Source organism: Oratosquilla oratoria, chromosome 5, assembly GCF_046742065.1.
Source record: "Oratosquilla oratoria isolate Oo_2021 chromosome 5, ASM4674206v1, whole genome shotgun sequence".
Taxonomy (NCBI): domain Eukaryota; kingdom Metazoa; phylum Arthropoda; class Malacostraca; order Stomatopoda; family Squillidae; genus Oratosquilla; species Oratosquilla oratoria.
The window spans coordinates 85,735,873-85,760,367 of NC_134781.1; the positions used below are offsets into that span (position 1 = coordinate 85,735,873).

At 38.3% G+C, this 24,495-nt stretch overlaps 1 protein-coding gene across 4 annotated transcripts in view; it reads left to right on the plus strand.

Annotated features, from left to right (window-relative positions):
- The window catches only part of LOC143025628 (alpha-tubulin N-acetyltransferase 2-like), a 57,866-nt gene extending 35,337 nt beyond the window's left edge, over window positions 1–22,529 (plus strand). Inside the window, exons 2-10 of one of the 4 annotated variants that reach the window (XM_076185589.1) lie at window positions 3,665–3,814; window positions 3,992–4,163; window positions 5,791–5,938; window positions 7,194–7,353; window positions 7,501–7,579; window positions 10,514–10,596; window positions 16,973–17,142; window positions 18,274–18,309; window positions 18,477–22,529. In XM_076185589.1, coding sequence (XP_076041704.1) covers window positions 3,665–3,814; window positions 3,992–4,163; window positions 5,791–5,938; window positions 7,194–7,353; window positions 7,501–7,579; window positions 10,514–10,596; window positions 16,973–17,142; window positions 18,274–18,309; window positions 18,477–18,628 — 1,150 coding nt within the window. In that variant the 3' untranslated portion in view covers window positions 18,629–22,529. Of the gene's footprint in view, window positions 1–3,664; window positions 3,815–3,991; window positions 4,164–5,790; window positions 5,939–7,193; window positions 7,354–7,500; window positions 7,580–10,402; window positions 10,597–16,972; window positions 17,143–18,273; window positions 18,310–18,476 lie in introns of all 4 variants that reach the window. The other 3 variants (XM_076185590.1, XM_076185587.1, XM_076185588.1) reach the window with 3 other exon arrangements.
- The last annotated feature ends 1,966 nt before the right edge of the window (window positions 22,530–24,495 follow it).

The window sequence follows — 24,495 nt, forward strand, 5'->3', positions numbered from 1 at the left end:
CTATGATACAGGCAGTATTGTAACAATATATCACTGAATATAGCAATATAGTACAAAACAAAGCAAAGAAAGTTCTATTTTAGTTCAAGTACATTTTAGGCGAAAATTAATATTTGGCAACCCAATGTATACGTCAGAAAATCATTCTGGAATCATGTTGATTCCACTTCACAAGAAAAAAAGACCCAAGTAACTGCCAACCGATTAGATTATCAGATGCATACAAATAAATTCCAGTATTTTTACAAATAGTCTAAGTAAATTTTTAAATTAAATCCATCGAATAGAACAGGCAAGTGTAGTGGCATGGCTACAGGTTATAAATGCAACGGTCGGATTCAGAATGGACAGGACTCTGGGCTACCTAGGAAAGACACCTCGTTCGCGTGGGATCGGTAGTTGTAGGAGGAAAGATGTCTGTATGAAGATGAAAAGATCGTTGTGTATGGATTAGAACTTGGATCAGTGACAGAAAACAGCGGGTCACCATAAATGGTGTAAAATCCAAGTGGATTGTTTGTAGTGGAGTTCCCCAGGGTTCGGTTTTGGGTCCCTTATTGTTCATTATGTACATAAACGACTTGAACAGTGGGATTAATGGTGATGTTAGTAAGTTTGCGGGGGATACTAAAATAGGACGCCTAATTAGGTCAGGAGAAGACGCCGAGATTCTGCAGGAAGATCTTAACAAATTGTTCACATGGTCTGTGAAATGGCAAATGGACTTCAATATCTCAAAGTGCAGCGTGTTAAACGTAGGACTACACAACCCCGTAAGCAGGTATAGCTTGGATAACACGTTTTGTTTTAGAGAAAACAGAGTGCGAGGAAGACTTGGGAGTTCTGGTGAGTCCTGACTTTAAATCCAGGAAACAGTGCGTTAGCGCCAGGAATAAAGCTAACAGAGCCTTAAGTTTCATTGCTAGGACGGTTACGAATAGAAGTCCAGAGGGAATTATCAAAATCTATCTGGCGTTAGAACCAAGCTTGACTATGCGGTACAGTTTTGGTCTCCATCCTATAGAATGGACATCAATTCACTAAAATCAGTACAGAGGAGAATGACCAAAAAGATACATGGGCTCATAAATTTAACTTTCGAGGAGAGGCTTAAGCACCTTAACTTACACTCTCTGGAAAGACGCAAAGTGCAGTGATCAAATAGAGGTATTCAAATGGATCAAAGGCTTCAACAAGGGTGACGCAAGCAAGGTCATCATATTAAGACAACAGGGACTCGCAGTAATATGTTTAAATTTGACATATTTAAGAAATAAATAGGCAAAAACTGGTTTAGTAATAAGGTGGACAACGAATGGAACAGACTTAGTAACCATGTAGTAGTGAGCGCTGAAACTATCGGTTGTTTTAAGAAACTGTAAGACAACTTTATGGATGGGGATGACAGGTGGTAAAGGACATGGAACTGCCTAGTGTAGTCCTTATGGTCTCTTGCAGCCTCGTTCTTATGTTCTTATGTAAGAGGGCTATTGCCACCGGGCGCTTATTAGGCAAAATTGCTGGCTATTTATACAAATCTATCGGCTCAGGCGATGTGTGACAGATCCAATCACGTGTGAGGTACGCTTCAATCAGGAGTGGCGAATGATTGATAGGACGGCCGGTCACGGACATGTAGGGCTCAGTCACACTAAGCTTACGACCTGTTTCCGACCACCGGCGACCAGGTGGTCGCCGACCAGTTGCAGGTAGTCTTTGGAAGTTGCTGGTAGTCGGTAGTAATATAGATAAATAGATAGATCGATAGATAGATGTATTACAACACATACTGAATAGTCCCCAGTAGATTTTCATCTTATCAACCACATTAACTTTTTCCATTTCACTTCCGTGCATAGGTTTTGTGTCGCCGACCGATCGCTTGATTTTCGGTCGAAGGTGGTCGGAAACAGGTCGTAAGCTTGGTTTGACTGGGCCCTTAGAAAGGGTTTGAAGAATAATGGGGGAATATTGTCATCATCTTAAGTTTGCGAATGGCATTATTCTCACTGCAGAGATAACAGAAGACTGCAATGCAAGATATGCAAAGTGAACTGAACAAGTCGAGGTATAGTACAGTATGTTTGGAGATAAATGAGTAAAACCAAAGTAATGTTCAACGGGGAAGTTCAGGATAAAACAACCGTAATTGCCTCATACAATATATATCAACTATAATTGTATGATTAAGATAAAATATAACTGTAGTTAATGGTGAGAGCGTTGGAGACGGTAAGGAGTATAATTACTTTGATCAGAATATAAACTGACTAAAGAGTATAAGAATTAAATAAAAGGACGTCTCCCAATGGGTTGGGAAATGTTTGATAAATATAAGAACGTAAAGGGCTCTCTATCATGTGTCTAAAGTGCAAACTACTGTATACATTCAGTTTGTAATGCCAGCTGTAATCCACAAATGAGAGACTGATATTGACGAAGATGATGTAGACAGAACTAGGAGTGCACATAGGAGAATGGAGAGATCAGTGCTGGAAATATCATCACCCTCATAAAGAAAGTGCCTCAGTCATTTGTCCAACTTTTCAGGAAAAAAAAAAAGTTGTTCTATTTTATAAATGTACGTAATGTTCCTCCTAACGTAGTTTTAACCTACTCAGACCTAAATAAAACATTGAGAATTGTACCACAAGGAGCAATGAAAAATTTATTTAGAAAAAAAAAAGTTTTTCTATTTTATAAATGTACATAATGTTCCTCCTAACGTAGTTTTAACCTACTCAGACACTAAATAAAACATTGAGAATTGTACCACAAGGAGCAATGAAAAATTTATTTAGAAAAAAAAAAAATCCATAAATTGACAAAAAATGACCTAGGCAATTTCTTTATGAGGGTGACGATATGCTGAAAGACAGCTATAGGGCAATTTGGGTGAGAGCAGGTTGCAGTGAAATGTTGTGTGGCGGCAGTTAAGTAAAAGAAATAGAGTTGCGTAGGGAATTTAGCGCATAAGAATCATATGTGTCGGGACAAGTGTTACTGGACGCCACGACATGGTAAGCATGGAAGAGGGAGACCAGACCGAAGGTGGAGGGACGAGGTAGAGAAGTTTGCAGGAGTGACGTGATAGAAATTGGCGCTGTAGTGCGAATCAAGGAATGGTATGACAGGCCTTTGTTCAGCTGTGGAGTCGAAATGGCTGGTTGATTGATTGATTGATCGAAATGTTTGGCAACATAGCTTTGAGAGTGTCTGTGTTCGTGATATCCCTCCCCATCATCTGCTCTCCCTCCTCTCCTCTCCTTCCCTACCCTCCTCCCCTTCCTTTCCCCATCCCCCTTATTCCCTTCCCTTCTTTCCTCACCTTCTTCCCTCGCACGTCTCCCCTCCCCTTCTCCATTCTCTTTTCTCCCCTCCCCTTCTCTTCTCCCCTTCTACCCTCCCCTTCTGTCCCCCCTCCTCCCCTCCCCCTTCAACCCAACTCCTTCTTCCCTCCCCTCCCTTCTCTCTCCCCCTTTTTCCCTCCCTGTCTCCCCTCCCCTTCTGTTCACCCCCATCTCCCCTCCCACTTCTCCCTTCTTTCTCACCTCTCCCTTCTTTGGCCAAGCAGAATGTATAATCTTAAGGAATATTAACTTGAATAAAGTATTAGCACATAGTCACATTCCACATTAAAACTAACTTTAGTATTTTTTTTCAGGGTGGAGTACCAGCAGTTGTATGAAATTATAAATGCAATTGGTGAAATTTCATCCTTTGCTCAAGGTCTAAACAATATTATTACCAATGCAGACAAACTTCAGAATTCAGACCATTTGTTATACCTGATGAAAGAATGTGACGATAAAGAGTAAGTAGATTGTGTAGTACTCCTGTGTAAAGTACTGTATTAATTTTCCCTGAATGGTATTGTTAAACATTGTAAATTTTAAAGTATATAGAGTGTACATAAAGATAGTCATTTGTAGACTTATACCTTATGTGAATTTGTATATTACCATATGAATTTTTCCTTTTTGTTGAATAGTGGCCATGCAGTTGTAGTTGGTATGCTTAAAATTGGGCGGAAAAAGCTCTTTTTACTGGACCCATCTGAACAAACAAAAGAGGTTGCGCCCTTCTGTGTTCTGGACTTTTATATTCATGAATCGAGGCAACGGAGGGGATATGGTAGGAGACTATTCGAATACATGCTTCAGGTATCTAACCAGTATTTCTTTTTTATTTTTAGTGTTATCAAGTGTGTAATATTTCATGTAAATGCTTTAATATGTATACAGCATTAAGTTGTGCTTGCCTATATTAACAATGTATAAAAGTGTACTCATAAAAAAACACATTCATACCCACTTGTGCAGTGTGTATCAAGGGAAGAAGTCATGAGAGATTTTGAGGGCTTTCAATCAATCAGTCTGCCATTCTGTTTGTTGCCCTAATTCTCTCTTGCAGAAGACCTGTTGCCCTTAGAAAACCACTCATAGCCACCAGTTCACTCCAAAAGTCAATCAATAAAAGTTTTGTCCTGAAATGGTGCTTACTCTGCTAAAAGGTCTAGATAGTACATATGCTGGGAGCCAGCTGTAGAAAATTAACTTTAACACCAAAATATGCAGTGTTGTACAGGGGTATAAGCTCAAAAAGACTATCAGTGAATTACTCACTGAGAATTGAATAATTTACAAAAGCAGCAGAAGAGAAAGATCTAGGATTGCTGGTTGCAGATATCTTGTGGCCCGACAAAGATAACAAAATTGCGTGTGAAGCATACAGACAACTGGTAAACATAAAAGTTGCTTTTCACTACATGGATGAGGAGAGGATTAAAAAATCATTGAATGCATGATCTGTTCTACATTGAAATTTGAGTGGTGATCTGTGCACAAAATGAAGGATGTAAACAAAATTGAGAGAATACAGAGAGCACTTTACTAAATCGGTTCCCAGCCTTGCAGATAATATGTATGATAATAAATTATAAACACTGGACCAACCATCACTGAAAGGAAGAAGAGACAGAGGTAACTTGATAGTAGTGTTCAGATAAAAAAAGTGAGTAAATATAACTAACAGAGAAGATCTCATAATTTGGGACAGGAGTGAGTCACAAGGTCATTGGAACAAATTGAAGACCACATGCCTAATGTATCTCAAAAAGTAGTTTCCCATATAGTTGCATCAACTCTTGGAAAAAAAATAGGTGATATTGCCCAAACTAAAATCATAAACAAATTAAAAACCAAAGATGATAATTTAAGAAAAAGAGACAGGAATGAGTGTAGCTCCTTTCATGTATATTACAGTTAAGTAAATACAGCAGTCCAACATTTCTTCTTGGAGAGATTTATGGGAGGGTCCAAGGACTATAACTTACCATTGTGGGGCTCTGGGTTTTCAGTTGTGAAACTCCTGATGTACATACATACATATACCAAGGCTTTTTCTGCCTTACAAGGGAGGTAGCCAAAAAGGGAAAGGCATAAAATCATTTCCACCTGATGTAAATTTACTAAATGTACCAAGCATCCATTCACCATATAAGGAAAGTGAGTGTCAAAACACACACACACATCATAAACAACCCATTCAACCACTACTCCATCTCAGCACCTCAGTGATGAAATGTTGCCCTGTCCCCTGCCACACCATTAGAGTCAAAAGCAATGCAGTGAGGCACAGGTCATCTACAGCAGGGCATGACAACTGGAGCTGGTTAACCCTTGAGGCAACATTTATTTAGATTATAAGCATGTTAGAATTGAATGAGGTTGTTTCTGTGCATTGAATAATATTTGTGTTTGATTTTAATGTTGATATTTTGTTTTGTAGGATCAGAATGTGCTGCCAGGACATATGGCTGTTGATAAACCATCTGACAAGTTCTTGGGATTCTTATGCAAACATTATGGGCTTGTAAGACAAGTACCTCAAATTAACAACTTTGTTGTATTTGATGCCTTCTTTGGTGAAAGGCCAGGTAAGTCATGCAATTGATATCAGCTGATGTTATGTTAGTGAAATGTGTGGATAATTTTGAAATACTGCACAATAGTAGAATTAGTTTTGTATAAAGAGCAAGGACCTTTTATAAAAAATCATAATATAACATGCTAACTAAAGCTTTCACATCTTTTACTCCTTATATGATGGAGGAGGCCTGTAACCAGGAGTTCTGAGATTGGAGTGGGTGGGGGTTGGGGGTTGGATGACCAGCAATAGTTAAGATGTTAAGCTTACAGTACATACATACATAACAAAATTCCTTTTCCCCATATCAAGGGGTTGAACAAGTCCAAATCCATCCAGAACCCAGTTGTCACCTCACTCAATTTAATACTTTATGGAAATAGGATCATCCTTATTGCCCACCATGCTACTCAGGTCAAAGAGAGTGCAGTGAGACACAAGGGGTTGAACAAGTCCAAATCCATCCAGAATTCAGTTGTCACCTCACTCATTTTAATACTTTATGGATACTGGATCATCCTTATTGCCCACCATGCTACTCAAGTCAAAGAGAGTGCAGTGACAGGGTATGACAGCCAGAGCGGATTTACCCCCCATCACTTCATTATATGGTGACACCCCATCCCTCATCTACTTGAAAATGTTTATGAAGCAGACAAGAACATCCTAAAAGGATGTTCTTGTCATATAATCTCTTCATCCACCTACAATCAACCTCCACCCCCTATCTTTTGCATCCTGTCTTGAATGTGTTTGAGATGAAATATCTGAGAAGTGTGGTAGGGGTTGTTAGGTTGGATAGAGTGAAACGAAGAGGTGAGGAGGAAAGTAGGATTGGAAAAGATGTCACATAGCGCTAATAAAAGAATATTGGGATGGTTTGGACACATGGAAAGAATGAGTGAAGAAAGATTAGTAAAAGAGGTGTGGAAGGCAGAGGTAGAGGGAGTGAATCTGTGTTTAGACTAAGATTATTTCTGTTGTGATGTTTCTTAATGTTTGGTTTTTGTTTTATTGGGAAAAGTTATGCTGTTGTGTGTTAGTGTTATGAGTCACTCTTTACTGTTTATCAATTTCATTCAGATGAAGGATTCTACTCCATCATTTAAGAGTCAAAGAACCATCACAGCTGATAGTGTGTATTATGCATTCTTCTAGCTGTTGTCGGATAATTTTATTTAGCCAAATGAAAGCCTCTACTATTAAAGTATCAAAAATAAATTATCCAAAAAGTGTTAACAATGTTTTGAAACTCTTCTTTGTAGTGGCCACAGAAGAAGCTGCAATGACTTTTGTTAGTAGAAGCCCTCGTAGCATTTCTCCTGACCGGAATTCATCACCTGGAGGCTCACGTAGGTCATCCACTGCTTCGACTTCACAGTCACATTATGCAGGACGGCCTTCCAGAACACCAGGCTCAAGCATGTTAGTGTTTCTGAAATGATTGTTACATTTTTCTCTCTAAGAGAGAGAAAGAATTAATGGGATTCATTTATTCAATAATAATCTGCTTGTATGTCTTACTAGTAAGAACTTGAAGAGATTTAGGTGTAATTATTATTTTTCCATCAGGGCTGATATTTTACACGGAAGGGCTGACAGGCACTCAGCAACAGCCAGGCTTGCCCCTCGTTACCAGAATACTTTAGATGTAAGTAGTAGTTTTTATAGTTGTACAGGTACACCTCACCTTACGTCATTAATTGGTTCCAGGAGACACGACGTAAGTCGAAAAATGACGTAAGTCGAAAAACAACGTAAGTCGAATTTGCTTGCAAGTAGGCTAGGTAGGCCTGGTGTAGCCTAGGCTAAACTGCCAATAGCCATTTTTCAGTACTTTATTTTACTTTTGATTGCATTTTTTATTAAACAAGGTTAATAAAAATCTATTTTAAGTTTCCAAACAGAACATTTATTTATCATTTTGTAATAAAGTATAAAAAAGTACCTGTACTTATTCATCAATACGTACAATTTGCTGTACTTTATGAATGCATTGTCAATTACATACGGTGAAACAAAACAAAAAACAAATAAATAAAAACTAGTTTAAGCTTACTATCATTTTGTAATAAGTGAAAAATTGAATAAAGTATTTTTAATTTACCAATGCAGTACATACATTATGTCGATATTTACGCGTTGCTATTTCGCGGTGCTGTACTCTATGAATGCATTGTCAATAACATACGGTAGAACAAAACAAAATACAAAGAAATAAAAACTATTTCAAGCTTACATATAATCATATTGTAATAAGTGAAAAACTTTAATGTATTTTCAGTTTACCAAAACAGTAGATACAATATGTTGATGTTTACGTTGTAGACGTAGATGGCTGGGGATTGTCGACATCAACATCAGCTGATTCTCGTCGTTTGACGCGTAAAAACTGGTCAAGAGTGCCTTGAACCGTCTTCTTGTTCTTTTCTTCAAGGATTAGATTATAAGGAGCAAAAGCTTCATAACAAGCCCCCATTATCTTGGAAAAGCGTTGAGCATTTGGATCCATATCCTCAAACATAGCAAGACCTTTTTCGATGTGTGCAAATGCTTCCTCCATTTTCTTAATGGTGAAGTGGCGTGGCTCAGATTCATCATCCTCTTCTTCTTCTTTCTTTTGTTGCTCCTGAAGTTCCATCAAATCCTTGTTCGTCAGTAACTCCTTGTCTTTTTCAAATAAATCTGTGAAATCCTCTTCCTCCAAATTCATATCCAGCTCTTTGCTCATTGACTGTAACCAAATCTTTGTTGACAACAACAGTATCGAAGCCCTTAAACTCGTGCACAAATTGCGGGCATAGCTTTTTCCATACACCATTCATAGCAGTGCTCTGAACATCATTCCATGCTGCTGCTACATTCTGTAAAGCTTTGTAGATGTCATATCCCTTCCAAAAGTCGCGAAGTGTGATAGACTCATCCATTTCAATTGCAGCTATTGCTTGCCGTAGCGTACGCTTCATATAATAACGTTTGAAGATAGCAATTATCCCCTGATCCATTGGCTGGAGAATAGACGTAGTGTTTGGGGGGAGGTATATGACGGTAATGTTGGGGTGAAAATCTGCGATGTTTTGTGGGTGGCCAGGAGCATTATCTAAGATAAGTAAAACCTTAAAAGGAATCCCCTTCTCCTTACAATACTTCTCTGCTGCTGGGACAAAATTATTGAAAAACCAATCTTCGAAAATAACAACAGTGACCCAAGCTTTTGAGTTAGCCATCCATATAACAGGGAGAGATGCTTTGGGTATATTCTTCAGGGCACGGGGGTTGTGTGCATGATAAACAAACAGAGGCTTTAATTTAAAATCTCCTGCACAGTTACCTCCCAACATTATGGTCACACGTTCTTTTGAGACCTTGTAACCTGGAATCGTTTTCTCTTCCTTGGAAACAAATGAACGATCTGGTAATTTCTTCCAATATAATCCTGTTTCGTCTACGTTGAAAATTTGCTCAGGAAGAAACCCGTTTTCTTCGATGATTTTCTTCAGTGTAGCAGGAAATTCCGCTGCTGCTTGTTCATCAGCTGATGCGATTTCACCTTGTCTTTTAAGGAAGTGATAATTTCTCCTGTTTTTATATCTCATAAACCATCCAGGACTTGCTTTGAAATCTACATCTTTCTCATCTGGATATTTTTCCTTTAGGTCCTCAAACAAAGACAACGCTTTTTCCTGAATGAGCTCTTGACTAAGATTCGCATTCTGACGATTCCTCCTATCAACCCAAATCGAAAGAAGATTTTCCATTTCTTCAAATATCTTACCTCTTTTCTTGTTGATGATCGTGTTCTTCATCAATGGGGCTTCAGATGTGACATGTTGATACAGTTGTCCGACTTACTCCAAAACATCGTGCAATCGATACAACTTTTTCACCATTACAATGACGTTTTATCATCGCCATTTTCTCCTCCAGCGAAATAGTATGACGCTTAGCACTTTCACTAGAACTTTTCTTAGGAGGCATGGGGGCAAATATTACAGTTACAAGTGAATGTTAATGAGAAAATTTACAAAACTTCAGTAAACAGATAATAATCCAAAAGAATTGCGGGAGTCGAGACGCCGCTTACGGTAAATACGTATTGGAAGTACCGTTGCGATTTCATGTTCTAGTGGACTAGGCCATACTACTTTATGGTATATATTTTAGCAGTTACTGAATCTTTATATAATTTTACATGCTTTTATTCTTATTTATTGTAACATGAATTGCTTGAAACGCTTGAAACGTTTTTTGGTGTTTATGCGATTCCATTATTGGCTGACCGACGTAAAGTCAAGTAAAACGACAACTTGAATTTTTTTCCATATTATTTTTGAAAACCGACGTATCTTCGAAAACGACGTAAGTCGAAACGACGTAAGTCGAGGTGTGCCTGTATAGGTGATAGTATTGGAATGATTTAATCAGATTTTGAAGGGGACGTCAGTTTTTGTTTTTCTTTTTTTTTTCTTTTTAGTGGATGCGAGGAAGTAGTCCTGGAGGTGAATCCCCATATAGTAGAACTCCAACTTCATATACACCATCAAGAACTCCTTCCAACACTGGTTCTCCCATTCGTACTCCTAAGGTTACATCTCCTCCTGCACAGACTCCTCCCAGATCATCCTTCTCCTCGCGCAAAGCCAGTGTAGAGCAGGTTGATGGTGAAAGGTGAGTTGTAGACCATAACTCAGTAATCAACACCTAGAAAAAATAAATCAATCTATATATATCTCTTAACCAAAAGGCTTCTTACTCATTATGAGGGAGGTAGCCAGCCAAGGCATGCACCTAACACCCTTTTATTTTAGCACCCTGTGGATGAAAGGCCATTACTGCCCTCTACCCACTGCCTAGGTCAGAAGCAATGCAGCACAAAAAATAATAAATAAGTAAACTAAAAAATAGATACGATAAGTAAATAGATAAATAAATAAAATAGATTTTCCTTTTTTTCCAGTTATATTTTTGTGGACTACATTGAAAAACCACACATGTTCATAGCACCATCCAGACAATACTTATGCATGCTGTCATCTTAACCCTTTCACTGCATCATTAGATTTTGGGCTCATTCCTGAAAAGTGTCAGTTCTACAGGAAAAAGAAATGAAAGTTATCCCATCACATTTTACACTACTGTTTCTTTGTCTTCATCTTATGCTTTTCATATGTGGCACAAAATTTCTCACTAGTGTGAATGTTACAGGCATTGCATAATTTATATAAAAAAAAAATGGAAAAATGTATATAAAAATGTCGCCTATAAAACTGTCTCAAACAAGTTTGTAGGCATTTCACCTCCAGCTGCTGTGTTCTACAGTCAACACACATTTGGCTGTAGTTGCTGTAGTGCTCAACAGATGGCAGTGAGCACTTTGTGGCACAGCTTTCAAGGACGGAAGAATATCCCTGCATGTTGTATCTAAGGGATATTATTATTATTACCTGCAGGTCGCAGCAAAAGGGTTACCAAACATATTTAATTCCTTATCCAGTGGTTCTTGAAGAATGCACTGCAAAGATGTATCTTTGTTATTCCCAGCCTAGATTCCAACCTTACCACATCCAAGGTTCTGTACATAATACCATTACCTGTGTACAGTTTTGTGCACTGTGCCCATGTAATGATTTTATTCTCTAAAATGCACTAGTGATGGGTACCTGTTTGTAGGGTCCTGCAAGATGGATGGCAGAAAGAATCATCCCCCTGCTGTCCAATTTGAAAACCTATAAATTTACTTACCTGGGCTGATATTCAATCTTCAGACCAGGGTTCTCAAACTCATTTACCCCAGTGGGCTACATTTCATACAGTGTACAGTATACGGTCCAGATAATTATGAGCAGATCGATACCACTTATTAAGAAAGTAGTATGATTATGGTAATAATAATGAAAATAATAACCTAATAACAAAGGTGCAAAGGAAATCAGCCTAGTATTTACCTAGTTGTATTTTGCGGGAAGAGGAGCTATGCTTGTGAGGTCCCGCCTTTGTATCTCACAGTGTCTAGTTTGCTCTTAAACTCATGAAGGGTGTTTGCGTACACTATTTCATTGTCCAATTTGTTCAAAGTGTCTACCACTCTATGTGGAAAACTTTTTTTCTTCAGATCCCTTCTATAGCTATGTTGTTGTTTTTTTCCCCATGTCCTCTTGTGCTTCTCTTGTCCCAGTTTAATGAGTCCTCTCTATCGAGTATGTCTGTGCCCTTCATGATTCTGTAGATGGTCAGTAGGTCACCTCTCTCTCTTCTTTGCTTCAGAGTCGGTAACTCCAGTTTAGCCAATCTCTCCTCATATGACAAGTTTGCAAGTGCAGGTGCCATTTTTGTGGCTGCTCTCGGGATTCTTTCTATTTTCTTTATATTCTTTGTGGTACTGGGTGACCACATTGTCGCTGCATATTCTAGGCTAGGCCTTATCAGTGTGACCAATATTTTTTTAATAATTTCTTCGTCCACATATGTAAATGCCACTTTTATTGATCTTAGCAAGTTGTAGGATTCTCCGACAATTTTGTTTATGTGTTTATCATATGACAAGTTGTTTGAGATAATTACACCCAAATCTTTTTCGGATCTCTCCTTCTTTACCTCCTTGGTTCCAATTCTATATTGTCCTGATATTCTATTTTTGCTTTTTCCAAACTCCATTATGCTACACTTGTTAATATTGAAGTCCACTTCCCATTTCTTGCTCCAGACCATATTCAGGTCTTCCTGCAGTGATTCGCAATCTTTTTCAGTTTTTACTTTCCTTAACAGTTTGGCGTTGTCTGCAAAGAAGCTCATGTAACATTTCATATCATCATCCATGTCATTCACATAAATAGCAAACATTATTGGAGCCAATACAGATCCTTGCAGTACTCCACTGATCACCTCTTTCCAACCTGAATATTTTTCTCTGAGCACTACTCTCATCTTTCTACTAATCAGGAATTCCTCCATCCATTCCATTTTAGTAGGTTCCCTTGTATTCCTCCCATATGTTCCAATTTTGTTTAAATAATTTTTTGTGTGGTACTTTGTCAAAAGCTTTTTGTAAGTCCAGGAAGGCACAATCAGCCCATCCATTCCTTTCTTGCACTATGTCTTTTAATCTTGAGTAGAAACATATTAAGTTTGTAATACTGATGCTCCCAGAAACTTAGTACATCTTGGCCTATGCAAGTGAATCAATATTTGGCCTTCAATGTTGAGATGAAATGTTCATCAGTAAGTTGAGACCTGAGTCAAGACTTGTTCAAGTTAATCACAGAAAAGAGTTGTTCACAGACATAGGTACTAAGAATTGAGCAGTGGCTACCTTTAGTATTGAGTTCAGATTTTCATCAGTAAATTGAGACCTGAGTCAAAACTTGTTCAAGTTCATCAAAGAAAACAGTTGTTCTCAGACATAGGTACTGCCAAATATTGACATCATCCTTGAGGCCAAACATTTAATTCAGGGATATGTTGGCTGAACATACTGATAAAATGTGCTAATATCAACAGTTAAAAACTTATCCTTCAACACAGAATTACACTGGAGCTCATTAGTTTTAATTGAAACTGTTTGGTGCCACATCAGCACTAACAGTGAAAGGGTTGCATAAAATAGAAAAATCATGCTCAAGGTCTGCTAATCTTTTTCTGAACTCACTCACTAAATTGGAAATCTTGTTGTAGTACTTTTTGGTGTTGATATCACCATGAAACTCAGGTACGTCATGCAGGGACATCAAAGATGGAAAATGTGCTGTATTATCTGGTACTAGTTGGTGTTCAAAAAGTTTAAGCTTCTGTTCAAAGGTGTAAATAGTCATGTAAATCTGAGAGTGGAGGATAGGTGGAGAAAGAGGAAAAGGCCAGGAGGTAGGGAAGTGCTTAGAGTAAACTGTTTAAATGAGAAGGAAAAGAAGCAGGAGCACAAGAAGAAGCTGAGAGAAGTGCGGGAGATGGTGAAGGATTGAGTAGTAGAGGTAGGAGTGGAGGAGGAATAGGGATGTTTCAAGGAGGGAGTGACAAGGTGTACAAAGATGGTATGTTGAACAAGGAGGATGGGAGGGGGATAGAAGGAAGGGTAGTGAGTGAAGGGATGATGAAGTGAAGGTTTTAGAAGAGAAGTGAGCATTCAGGGACTGGTTGCAAAGTAGGATGAAAGAAACATATGAGAGGTACAAAGAAAAAAAGAAGAGAAGCAAAACATAAAATAAAGTAGGGAAAAAATGCCACTTTTATTGATCTTAGCAAGTTGTAGGATTCTCCAACAATTTTGTTTATCTGTGGGGCTGGTGGGGGGGTTGAGGAAGTAGTTATTTGTAAATGATATTTTGACACAGTCCAAACAGATTTCTCCCCATCTTCTCTTTTTCTGCATGAGGGGATGGAGAGGGGGGTCACCAATTAAATGAAGCAGCCTTGCTGTGGATACACTGTGTCTTGCTACATTGCTTCAGACCCAGGGTAGTGGGTGAGATATAGGGACAACCCATCATTCATGAGGAACTAAGATGAGAAGGAGGAAAGGATGGTGGATGAGAGTGAAATGAGTAGAAGTGGGTACATGCCTTTGGACTTGGCTACCTCCCTTGGAAGGGGGAAAAGTCCTTGGTATACAGATAGAATGACAGAAGTGAAAGCCGGGAAGGCACCTGGGTTTGATGGATGTCATGTGAAGTGTGTCATAAGTAGTTGTGGAGTAGTTGTAGATGTCATGAGTAGTTGTGGAGTAGCTGGTGAGATTGTTTAATGTATACATAAGAGAAGAAGTGTTCCAGTGGACATAAGTGCATGTGTAGTTCCACTACACAAAGGAGAAGGGTACAAATATGAATGTAGCAGTTTTAGAGGGATCATTAGGGTATATAAGAGAATTAAAATGGGATCCTGGAGTAATCAGGGAAAAGCAGTGTGGGTTTAGGAAAGGAAGAGGGAGCATGTATAATTTTTTTTGTAATAAGAGATATGTGAAAAGTTTTAGGCAAAGCATAAGACTGTTTTTTGGGCTTTCATGGATTTGGGAAAGGCCTATGACAGAGTCAAAAGAAAGGCATAATGGAATGTGTTGGAGATGTATGGGAAATAGAGAAGTCTATCAAAAGTTTTTCCAAGAGTATAGTAATAGAGCTTGTGTGAGGGTTAGGAATAGAGAGAGCAGTTTGAGATGACTGTGGAGTGTGTTAGGGTTGTGTAATGTTACTGTGGTTGTTCACTCTATATACGGTATGGATGGGTTGGTGAGGGAGGTAAAAGTAAAGGTACTAGGGAGGTGATTGGTGTTGGTGAGTGATGTTAGAGGGAGGTTAGAGGTGAGGCGCTTGTTTGCAGATGACACTGCACTTGTAGTTGAGTTGGAGGATAGACTGAAGGAGTTGGTGATGGAATTGGGAGGATATGTGAGAGGAGAATGTTTAAAGTGGAACTGGGCAAGAGTAAGGTGATGCGATCTACATAGAGTGATGGTAGTGAGTGAAAGATGAATTTAAAGTGTGAAAGGCTGGAGGAAGTGGAAGGCTTTAAGTGGCTTTAAGTGTTTAGAGTCATATGTAGCTGGCAATAGGGGAATTCAGGTGAATTATAGAGTAAGGGAAACAAATTTTAAGGGTGGGGGTAAAATTGGTAATGAGAAGTAGGTATCTAGGGGTGAATGCAAAGAGAAGACCATATAATGGAGTGATTGTACCCACAGCACAGTATGGGGCACAGAGTTGGAGTTTGAAGGAGACAAAAAGAACCTATATGTGTTTGAGGTGAAGTGTTTAAGAAGTATGGTGGGTATAAAGTGATATGGAAATGAGGTGGAGAGTAAGGATGGAAAAAGAGCTGGCGGATAAAGTTAGTCAAATCAATCTGTTGCTTCAGGTCTCTCTTGCAGGAGACTCATGGTTCCAAAGGAACCAGCAACATCCACTGCATTAGCTCATGAGTCACTCAAGTAAGAGGTATTATGTTGTTGTCTGGGTAAGGCTTGAATTGGGCAATGTAGGATGAGGTGTTTAATGTCTTCTCTGTGGTGATTGCATCCAGGACAGTATGTTTCTGTGGAGGGACCAATGATGGGTACTTGCTTGTGGTGGTCCTGCAGGATAGACAGCAGAATTGCCCATTTTCAAAACCTGTCAGCTCCCTCACCTCCATCAGGAGGTGCAGCCCTGGAGGGCTGTCACTTGGTGTTTAGACTGGGCCCAAGATGAATTGTTTAAGAAGTATGATGGAGATTACAAGGATGGGTAAAATGAGAAATGAGGAGGTGAGAAGGGGAGCACAGTTAGAAAGGGAATTGCCATAGTTGATGAAAGATCATTGGAATGGTTTAGGCATATGGAAAGAGTGAGTAAAGAAAGATTGATATAGAGTGTGGAAAGCAGAGGTAGATGGAGTGAACTTGAGGGGATGACAAAAAACAAGATGGATGGATAGAGTGAAAGGGTCTTTGAGCAAGAGGGGAATGTCTGATGAGAAGGCAGAGGATAGGTGTGAGTGGAGAATAATTATGTGCGGATGATATTTAGATGCAGCCCGAAGGGATTTCTCCCCACCTTCTTTAGTTTCTACATGAGAGGGTGAGGAGGAAGGTAATTGTGTAAATGAAGTGGCATTGTTTTGGATATACTGTATCTTACTGCATTGCTTCTGACCCAGCAGTGGGCAGGAGACAGGAATGCCCCTTTATCCCTGAGGAGCTAAGATGAGAAGGAAGTAGTGGGTAGTGGATGGGAGTGAAATGGGTGGGAATTGGTGTGTGCGTTGTAACTTGCCTTATAAGGAAGAAGGGACCCTTGGTATACAGTGAGACCTCTCATTAATGGACGTTAATTAGCTGCATTTTTGCTGGGTTTTCGGTGTTTTGGTGCTGTTGTTTAATGCGTGCAATCACTATGTCACCCAAAAACCACTCCAAATCAACGGATTATTCACATTAATGGACACCGTTACCCCCCTTTTAGTCTGTTAATGAGAGGTAGTACTGTATAGATAGACATTTACTGGTCACCTTTTCTCCCTCCTTTATACATGAGTCAGAATAATTGTTAATGAATTACTTCTCTTGTCTTTTCAGGAGCTATGAAGGGTCTGTGATACCAACACCTGCTTCCTCACCAAAGAGGGAATCACCATCACAAGAAGACCAAGCAAATGGAAGGCATGATGAGGACCAGGAGGTTGATGAGGAACTGCTTGAAAAAGTGGACAGTGTGAAAATATCTGCTTCTCCTGGCTTATCTCCAAGTAAGAACTACAGTATTGTAATGTTGATATTTGTAGATACCCTACATACGTATATATGTTTAAGTCTTTGTGAGTTTCATGTAGATCTGGACAGAGTAAAGCAGCAGGATAGGATAGTTTTGCTTTTTCTGTACTACTATATAAATTGCATTCATTGTGCAGTACATAACAGTTGAATGGCATGATGCATGAATTACTGGTTATGTGGCCCTCCCCTGTTAAGTAATTATGGTTTAACAGACATCCTTATTTGAAAATGACGTTTCCAGGAAAAAAATAAGAGAAAATCCACATTCTGCTAACATTTTTGACAGCATCTAGTGAAACATTTTGTTTGGTAAACTCATTTGATAGATTTTTGACTGTCATTTCCTTAAATGTTTGATGAATATTTTTTAGTTGTGAAATGTGGCCTCAAACATCACATGTTTCTTATACATATATATATATATAATTTTTTTAATTTTTTTAATGAAAATATGTTCCCATTATATATGATGCTTTGCAATAAGTCACAATTTGAACTGTAAATTTTAACTTGCATATACTTAATATGATTTAAAGCAAATATGCTAGCAATGAATTCATATAACATATCAAAGACCCTTCCCCCCTTATTAGGGGGGATGGTTAATTATTTAATATATACCCTAACAATAAGGAATTTATATTCTGTAAAATATGTATAGTATTCATTTATAGAATATTAAGCCAATGTCATTTGTTGAAGGAAGGTTAACTGTAAATGCTAAGCAGAGGATGAATGCACATATTCCCTAGTCAGGTGAAGACGGGGTAGCCCACTGATAGTGCACCTCATTATACTCAAGAGAATATACAGACAACATTACTTACAAAACTGTGCCCTTTTGCATTGCATGCATCCTTTTGTTACCCTGTTCATGTCATGGCATGTTGGAATAGGACAATTGTTGCAAAGACAAACATGCAGATTGGCTCATTTGTGTAAGAGTTAACAGTGCACATGCCACTCTTCATGTTTGACTCCCAAACTAGTACTGTAGTCACATTGGTTTATAGAATTTAGGCTCCATGAGTAAAATTGGCAAGCTTTGTCCTGTTTGTAAATCTATCTTCCAAGTCCTTGTTTTGCTTTTTTTCCTTCTCCAGCCAAGAATGGCCCTTTCTGTGGACTCACCAATATTTGTAAGTCTTTTCCATTTGTTTTGTTGGAAAAATGGATGTAGGGCATCTTTGTTAATTCATTCAAAGTTTGGGAGGTTATGACACAACATTCTGACAGTTATACAGTGTACACATTTCTATTTTTTGCTCTAGAGGAACCTTGGAAAACATATTTCTCATATTTCCAGGTAAAACTGGCAACTGGCGTGACAGTGTATCAAGATCTTCAGTTGGTTTGTCGGAGCACATGGCATCACAACATGGCAGTAGGGCAGGAGTCTTGCAAGAAAATGAATCTGTTCATGGTCATCTGAAATTCCACCATCATGCACTCTGGTAGATTCTCCACTTTATACTATCAACTCGGTGTTCAGAAAGTGAATAAATTATTCAGTTTTGATAGTATGAAAGGCAGTCTAAAGTTGCTGCAACTGATGACCATTGTTAAAATGGTCAGACAGATCTAGATAGTTGGTTTTTTGGTATTGAAAAAACCTAGTATTCTTGATCTGAGAAAAGGTGTGACTGACTTTGTACTCTATAATGTTTGATGTCACAAGAAATAACTCATAAACCCCTCACTTCATATTCAACTTTGACATTCCAGTACATTTTTCTGCAGATCTGTTCCCAGAATTCCACAAGTTTATACCAAAGGTATTTAATGTAATTAATCATGCTAAGGAAAAAAGATACTCATTGGCACCTATAATACTTCAGTTAATATTCATATCATTGAAAAAGGGGGGTGGACGTCAATGTTAGATATCAGAGGACATGAAACCAAGGCTTGCTACTTAATCATTGTTGAGGGCAGCTAGTGTAACTTAGTGTCAGCTTAGAAGTGGTAATGTCCAAGGTTTATTTAAAACTGAAAGGTATGAATAGGAGCTACTCTACCAAATGTCATGTCTACCACAATCATTTCTCTACTTCACACATAAAGTAAGATAGAAAAAAGAACAAAATATGGGAAACAGTTTTATTATTTTTTTTTTTACACAACATAAAAGTGATGATACAGATCTGAATAGTTAAGTAGCTGTAACTGCTGTAGGTGTATGTAGGCAAATGATATATATTGAGTGCTATCATGGACAGTTGCACTTACCAGACTCATATTTGGTGCATTGAAATAATTTTAGAGGGGAATATCTGCAGTTGAACTTAGCATTGGTCAACAAGTGAGTAATTTGACTTCACATTAAATGTAATGTAACCAAAGCTGGTACCTCATTGGGTTGTGTAATGCATTATGTTGTACTGGGCATTAATCATGTTAAGAACAGGATTTGCTCAGGAGTAACCATGGACTTCCTTATATTTTGGCAGTACTAAAAAGTCACGTTTTGAGTGGAAAGGGGTGGTGAGGAAACACGGAATGAAACAGGCCTACTTTATTTCACTGATATTTTGATTTTTGGTATTCTTTTAAGAGAATAGTATTACAGTGAGTCCTTGTCATACGGTACATATGCATTCCTGAAAACCTTACTGCAAATTTAAATTACAGTATACCGAACCCAAATTTTGACTTATGGCAGACGTACCTTCTCCCTGCTCTTTCCTCTTCAAAATATCTCATTTTACCTCCAAAACACGAGCAGAAATCGTATCTGCGAATTTTTCTTACCTTAAATAGAATCGAGGGTAGTAATTACCAAATATCGTAATTGTGAATTTACTGGATAAAGAATTACCGTATAAGGAGGACTCACTGTAATGTGTTACTCAGCTGTATATGCACTCTGGATGTGGCTCACCTCATAGTAATGGTGTTTCGGTGTTTGTTGATTGATTTATGCCTTACACCCTCACCACTACTGGTATGACTTCTTGGCTGTTGACTTAGGAGGTGCTTACATACCTTTGATTTTTTACCCTGCTCCTCATGATATACACAGCCTTCGCCATCATGAACATTCTCATATTTATTCCTGTGTGATGGAAGTTTTTGTTATCCTCATTGGGAAGGAAACCATACCTTTCAGCAGGGAAAACTAGTTGGTTGTTTTGTGGTGGTACATGTCAAATCATTATTTATAAATCCCCCTTTGGAATGGATAAAAGAATATGCAGAATGGTAGAGGGTGTATATGTAACAATAGGAAAGGTAACAAATCTCTGAGAAGGGTATGGGATTCTAGCCTGAGATGTCAGCTGATTTGTCATCCCGGCAATAGATTACGAAGTAATGATAATAATAATAATTATAATTGTTGCCTAGAATTTCACTAAATGGAAAACCCATAGCTCCACAGCAGCTGGCAACAGTCCTTGGGCCCTCCCAAAGATCTCTGGAAAAAAAAAAAAAAAAAAAAAAAAATGGACTTCTGTGTTGTATTGGTGCGGGACTATTTCAATTTCACCAAAAGTGGTAGGAGGATGGAAGTAGTCATCACTTGTCAGCTGTCCATGTCTGAAAAGATGTAAGAAATACAGATGAAGATGATAGAGGTCTTGGGTTCAGTCCAGGGACTGAGTGTCAGCCTCTCAGGGCTGCACCTTGTGGTGGAGGTAAGGGGTGTGATGGGTTTTGAAAATGGGCAGCTCTGCAGGACCACCACAAGCAGGTACCCAGTGGTCTCAAAAGTGCAAAGTATGGACCAATCAACAGCTGACCTTCCTGTGAAGTAAGCCTCACGTGGAGTTGTTTGTTTGGTATTCTCTCTGAAAACCTTAAATCAAAATCTTATATAAGTAGTTCTGCTTCATTTTTTTCTATTCTCTCTCTCCACCCTATTTCACTCAAATATATATTTTTCTTAATTTTCAGCTGTTATTTGCTCTGTGATATGGCCACCATTAGCCCAAATCATTAATGTACTTATCCATTGGGACATATTCATTATTGACAAGGTCAACACAAGTATTGTCATCATGGAGTCTGTGCTTTTACAGCTGAGCTTTAATTGACTGAATCTCGAGCTTTATAGAATGCCAACATACATTTTATGTTCTGAAGACAAGTTACATCAAGAGGTAGAGGTTGGTGTTTCATTGGCAAATGTATTTACATGCTATGCCATTTGAAATACAGAAGGGTTTGCCTTAATTTTACACATTTATAAGGACATTAGACAAGTATGATAGGTTATAGTAGTTGGAAGTCCTTGGGTAATTGCACTTAAATTACTTGCCTTACAAGAATAAATTATATTAGTCATGTATAATCAAATACAGAAATATATTTCTGTATGTTTATTCATACATGCCTAGCCTCATTTTAGACACTGCCACTGGTTACATCTTTTAGAGAAAGAAGTTATGGGATGCGTGCAAGGCTTTTAATAGCATACTTAGGCCCATTCCAAAGCAGTTTGTAATACATGGATGATATTGCTTGCTTCTTGAGCCCTGTGATTTCAAAGTGAAAGCTACAGGTATGACAGTTTTCTTCATATCCTAGACTGTTACCTTATTGCAATGTAGCAAATGAAGCAGCTAAAGTAATATGACTCAACTTGAGGAACTTCTTGTATGCAATGTTAGGTTGCAAAACAAGTTAAGGTAATGCAATTATGAGGATGTGCAAGAGAAAGGATTTTTGTTCAAATCAATGGGCCAATTACTCCCAGCATCCATACCTTCTTGATATTTTGTATACCATGTGTAGTCATTAATGTGTAACAGAAATTCGATGGTTTTATTTTAACCAAAGGGGTTTGTAGATGTTTGGGAAGTAAACAATGGTATTCCAACTGCTCATGACCCCAGGCCTAGTTAACCAAAAGAGAAAAAAACTTGCCTCAATATCTTATGTTCAGTGTTGCATCATCTTGTATGCTTGTTGATGTATTGTCTTGCACTTGGCATAGAAGAAACTTATGAAGTGTTGCATGCATTTGGCAACACATTGAACAGCAAACCCATGTAATGAATTTTTGCTTCTCTGGCTTTTGATTGTCACAAAAACTATGGGTGCAAACTATACTTAGCACAAACTTGAAAACTGTATTCAAAAGTCAAGCGGTGTTCAATAGGTTGTACTTTCATTCTTCAATACTAAAGAAATAGATTTTATGTTTTAACAATTTTGTTGTAAATCTTTTTGAATAAACCTAAATGTTAAAGAGGTTTTAACTAGTTAATTTTTGTCCAGGTTCTATAAATGTTTTTTGCTAAGTTATTAAAATAAATCTGTTATTTATTTTCTAACTTATATGTTTGTAATTTTATTGTAATTTACTTAAATTTTGAATAGTTGTAATTTGCATCAATAAAAGCAAAATATAATCATAGAGGTCTGTCTTATTGCTTGTTTAAAATGTCTGTCTTATTGCTTGTTTAAAATAAAGTTATAATTTGTAAATGGAAGCTCGCTGGCCGAGCGAGTTAGGGTGTCATTACTTGCGGCAAAGGTCAAGGGAATGGCAGTTTGAACCCTGCCACTGGCTAAGTTGAACCAAGGGCATGGTTAATTAAATTCCACACTATAAAGTCCTCTGTAGATGTGCTGTGTCTTGCTACATTGCTTCAGACCCAGGGCAGTGGGCGAGATGCAGGGATGACCCATCATCCAGGAGGAGCCAAGAAAAGAGGGAGGGGTGAATGGGAGTGGAATATGTGTGGATGAAATGGGTGGGAGGGGATTTATGCCTTTGAATTTGGATCCTCCTTTGTAAGGGGGAAAAAGCCATTGGTATATGTGTATGTATAAAGTCCTCTGTAAGGGGCACCATCCTAGCCTGCTGGTAGGGGGAAGTTTATGACTTTAAACCATATTATCATCATCATCATAATTTGTAAATGACCAGTTTCTGAATATAGCAGGATTCTAAAATCCAGCATTAGAAAGAAGAGCCTTCAAATAGATTTCATAACAGATGTAGAGATTTTAACCCAAACTATGATGATCTATCATTACCACATTGGATAACTGCTGGATCCTATTTTGAAGGCAAAATTATGGTATGAAAGAGATATGGACATATCATTTGAAGAAATCCTAAGGACCAGTATGTGGTACCAACATGTGTTGGTACTACAAGATGGTCATTAGAGAGAACTATCTCATCATCTATGGAAGTGCTGTGACTCATGGCAGGTACTTAATTTTTGGAGTTGGCCCAAGACTCCAATCTTCTAATGTTCACTATTTGTCCTTCACATTTTCACATATGGAGAGCTGATAACTGTTGACACTCCCTCCTCTACCTATCACCAATGATGGGTAACTGCTTATGGTGGTCCTTCACAATGGACAATGCAACTGCCCTTTTTCAAAACTTGTCTACCTCCATCAGGAGGTGCAGGTCTGAGAGATTGATACTTGGTCTCTGGACTGGGACTAAGATATTTCTCTATCAACTTCAACTGCATTTCTCAAATTTTCACACATGGACAGCTAACAACCAGTGACTGTTCCCCTTCTACTACTGTCAGTTGGTGACACAGAAACAGTCTCACACCAACAACACAGACAATAGTCCAAAGTTTTTTCCCAGGGAGATCTGTGGGAGAGCCTGAGGACTGTTGCCAGCAACTGTAAAACTTGAGGCAACAATTATTATTTTTAATTCATGGCTAGATGGTTGCTGGATTGTACACTGGGTTTCAAAATGGGCTGTATAGTCAGTGCACCAGCACTTGATAGAGATAACCTATTAAAATGGGACAAAAAAGAAACGAGGACATGCAAAGAAACTAAAGAGAGACAGTTACAGAAGAGACCTGAAAAAGAACAATTTCCCACACAGGGTGATTGATGTCTGGAACAAATTGAACAGTGAAGCAGTTAATGCCAAAAATATACATGAATTCAAAAGCAAACTAAATGTAGAGAGATACAAAAATGGGTCAACATGAGCATTGCTCCAGTCCCGGAAAATACAACTAGGTAAATACAGTACATGATAACGTGCATATCTTAGGATTCCAACACCCTATGAAGAATGTGCACTGTGGCAAGCAGCACACTCCTTTACAGTAAACCAGGTGTCATACAACACTGCATGCTCTTCAAGTTCATCTTCAATTTAAAGTCATCCATAAACAGCAGATTGTTCATTTTTTATGCTTCCCATCTTGAGTTCATAGCCATTCTTCATCCCTTGTAGGACATTGGTCATTAGAATTGTGATCAAAACAAACAACAGGACAGGGAAACCCCCTGGAAGATGCTCTGCTGGATACTGACTTTATTCATCAAGCAGCCAGCTGTTAATTTGGTCTTCTAGTGTCTTGTAGTGTTTGGCAAAAAGTTAT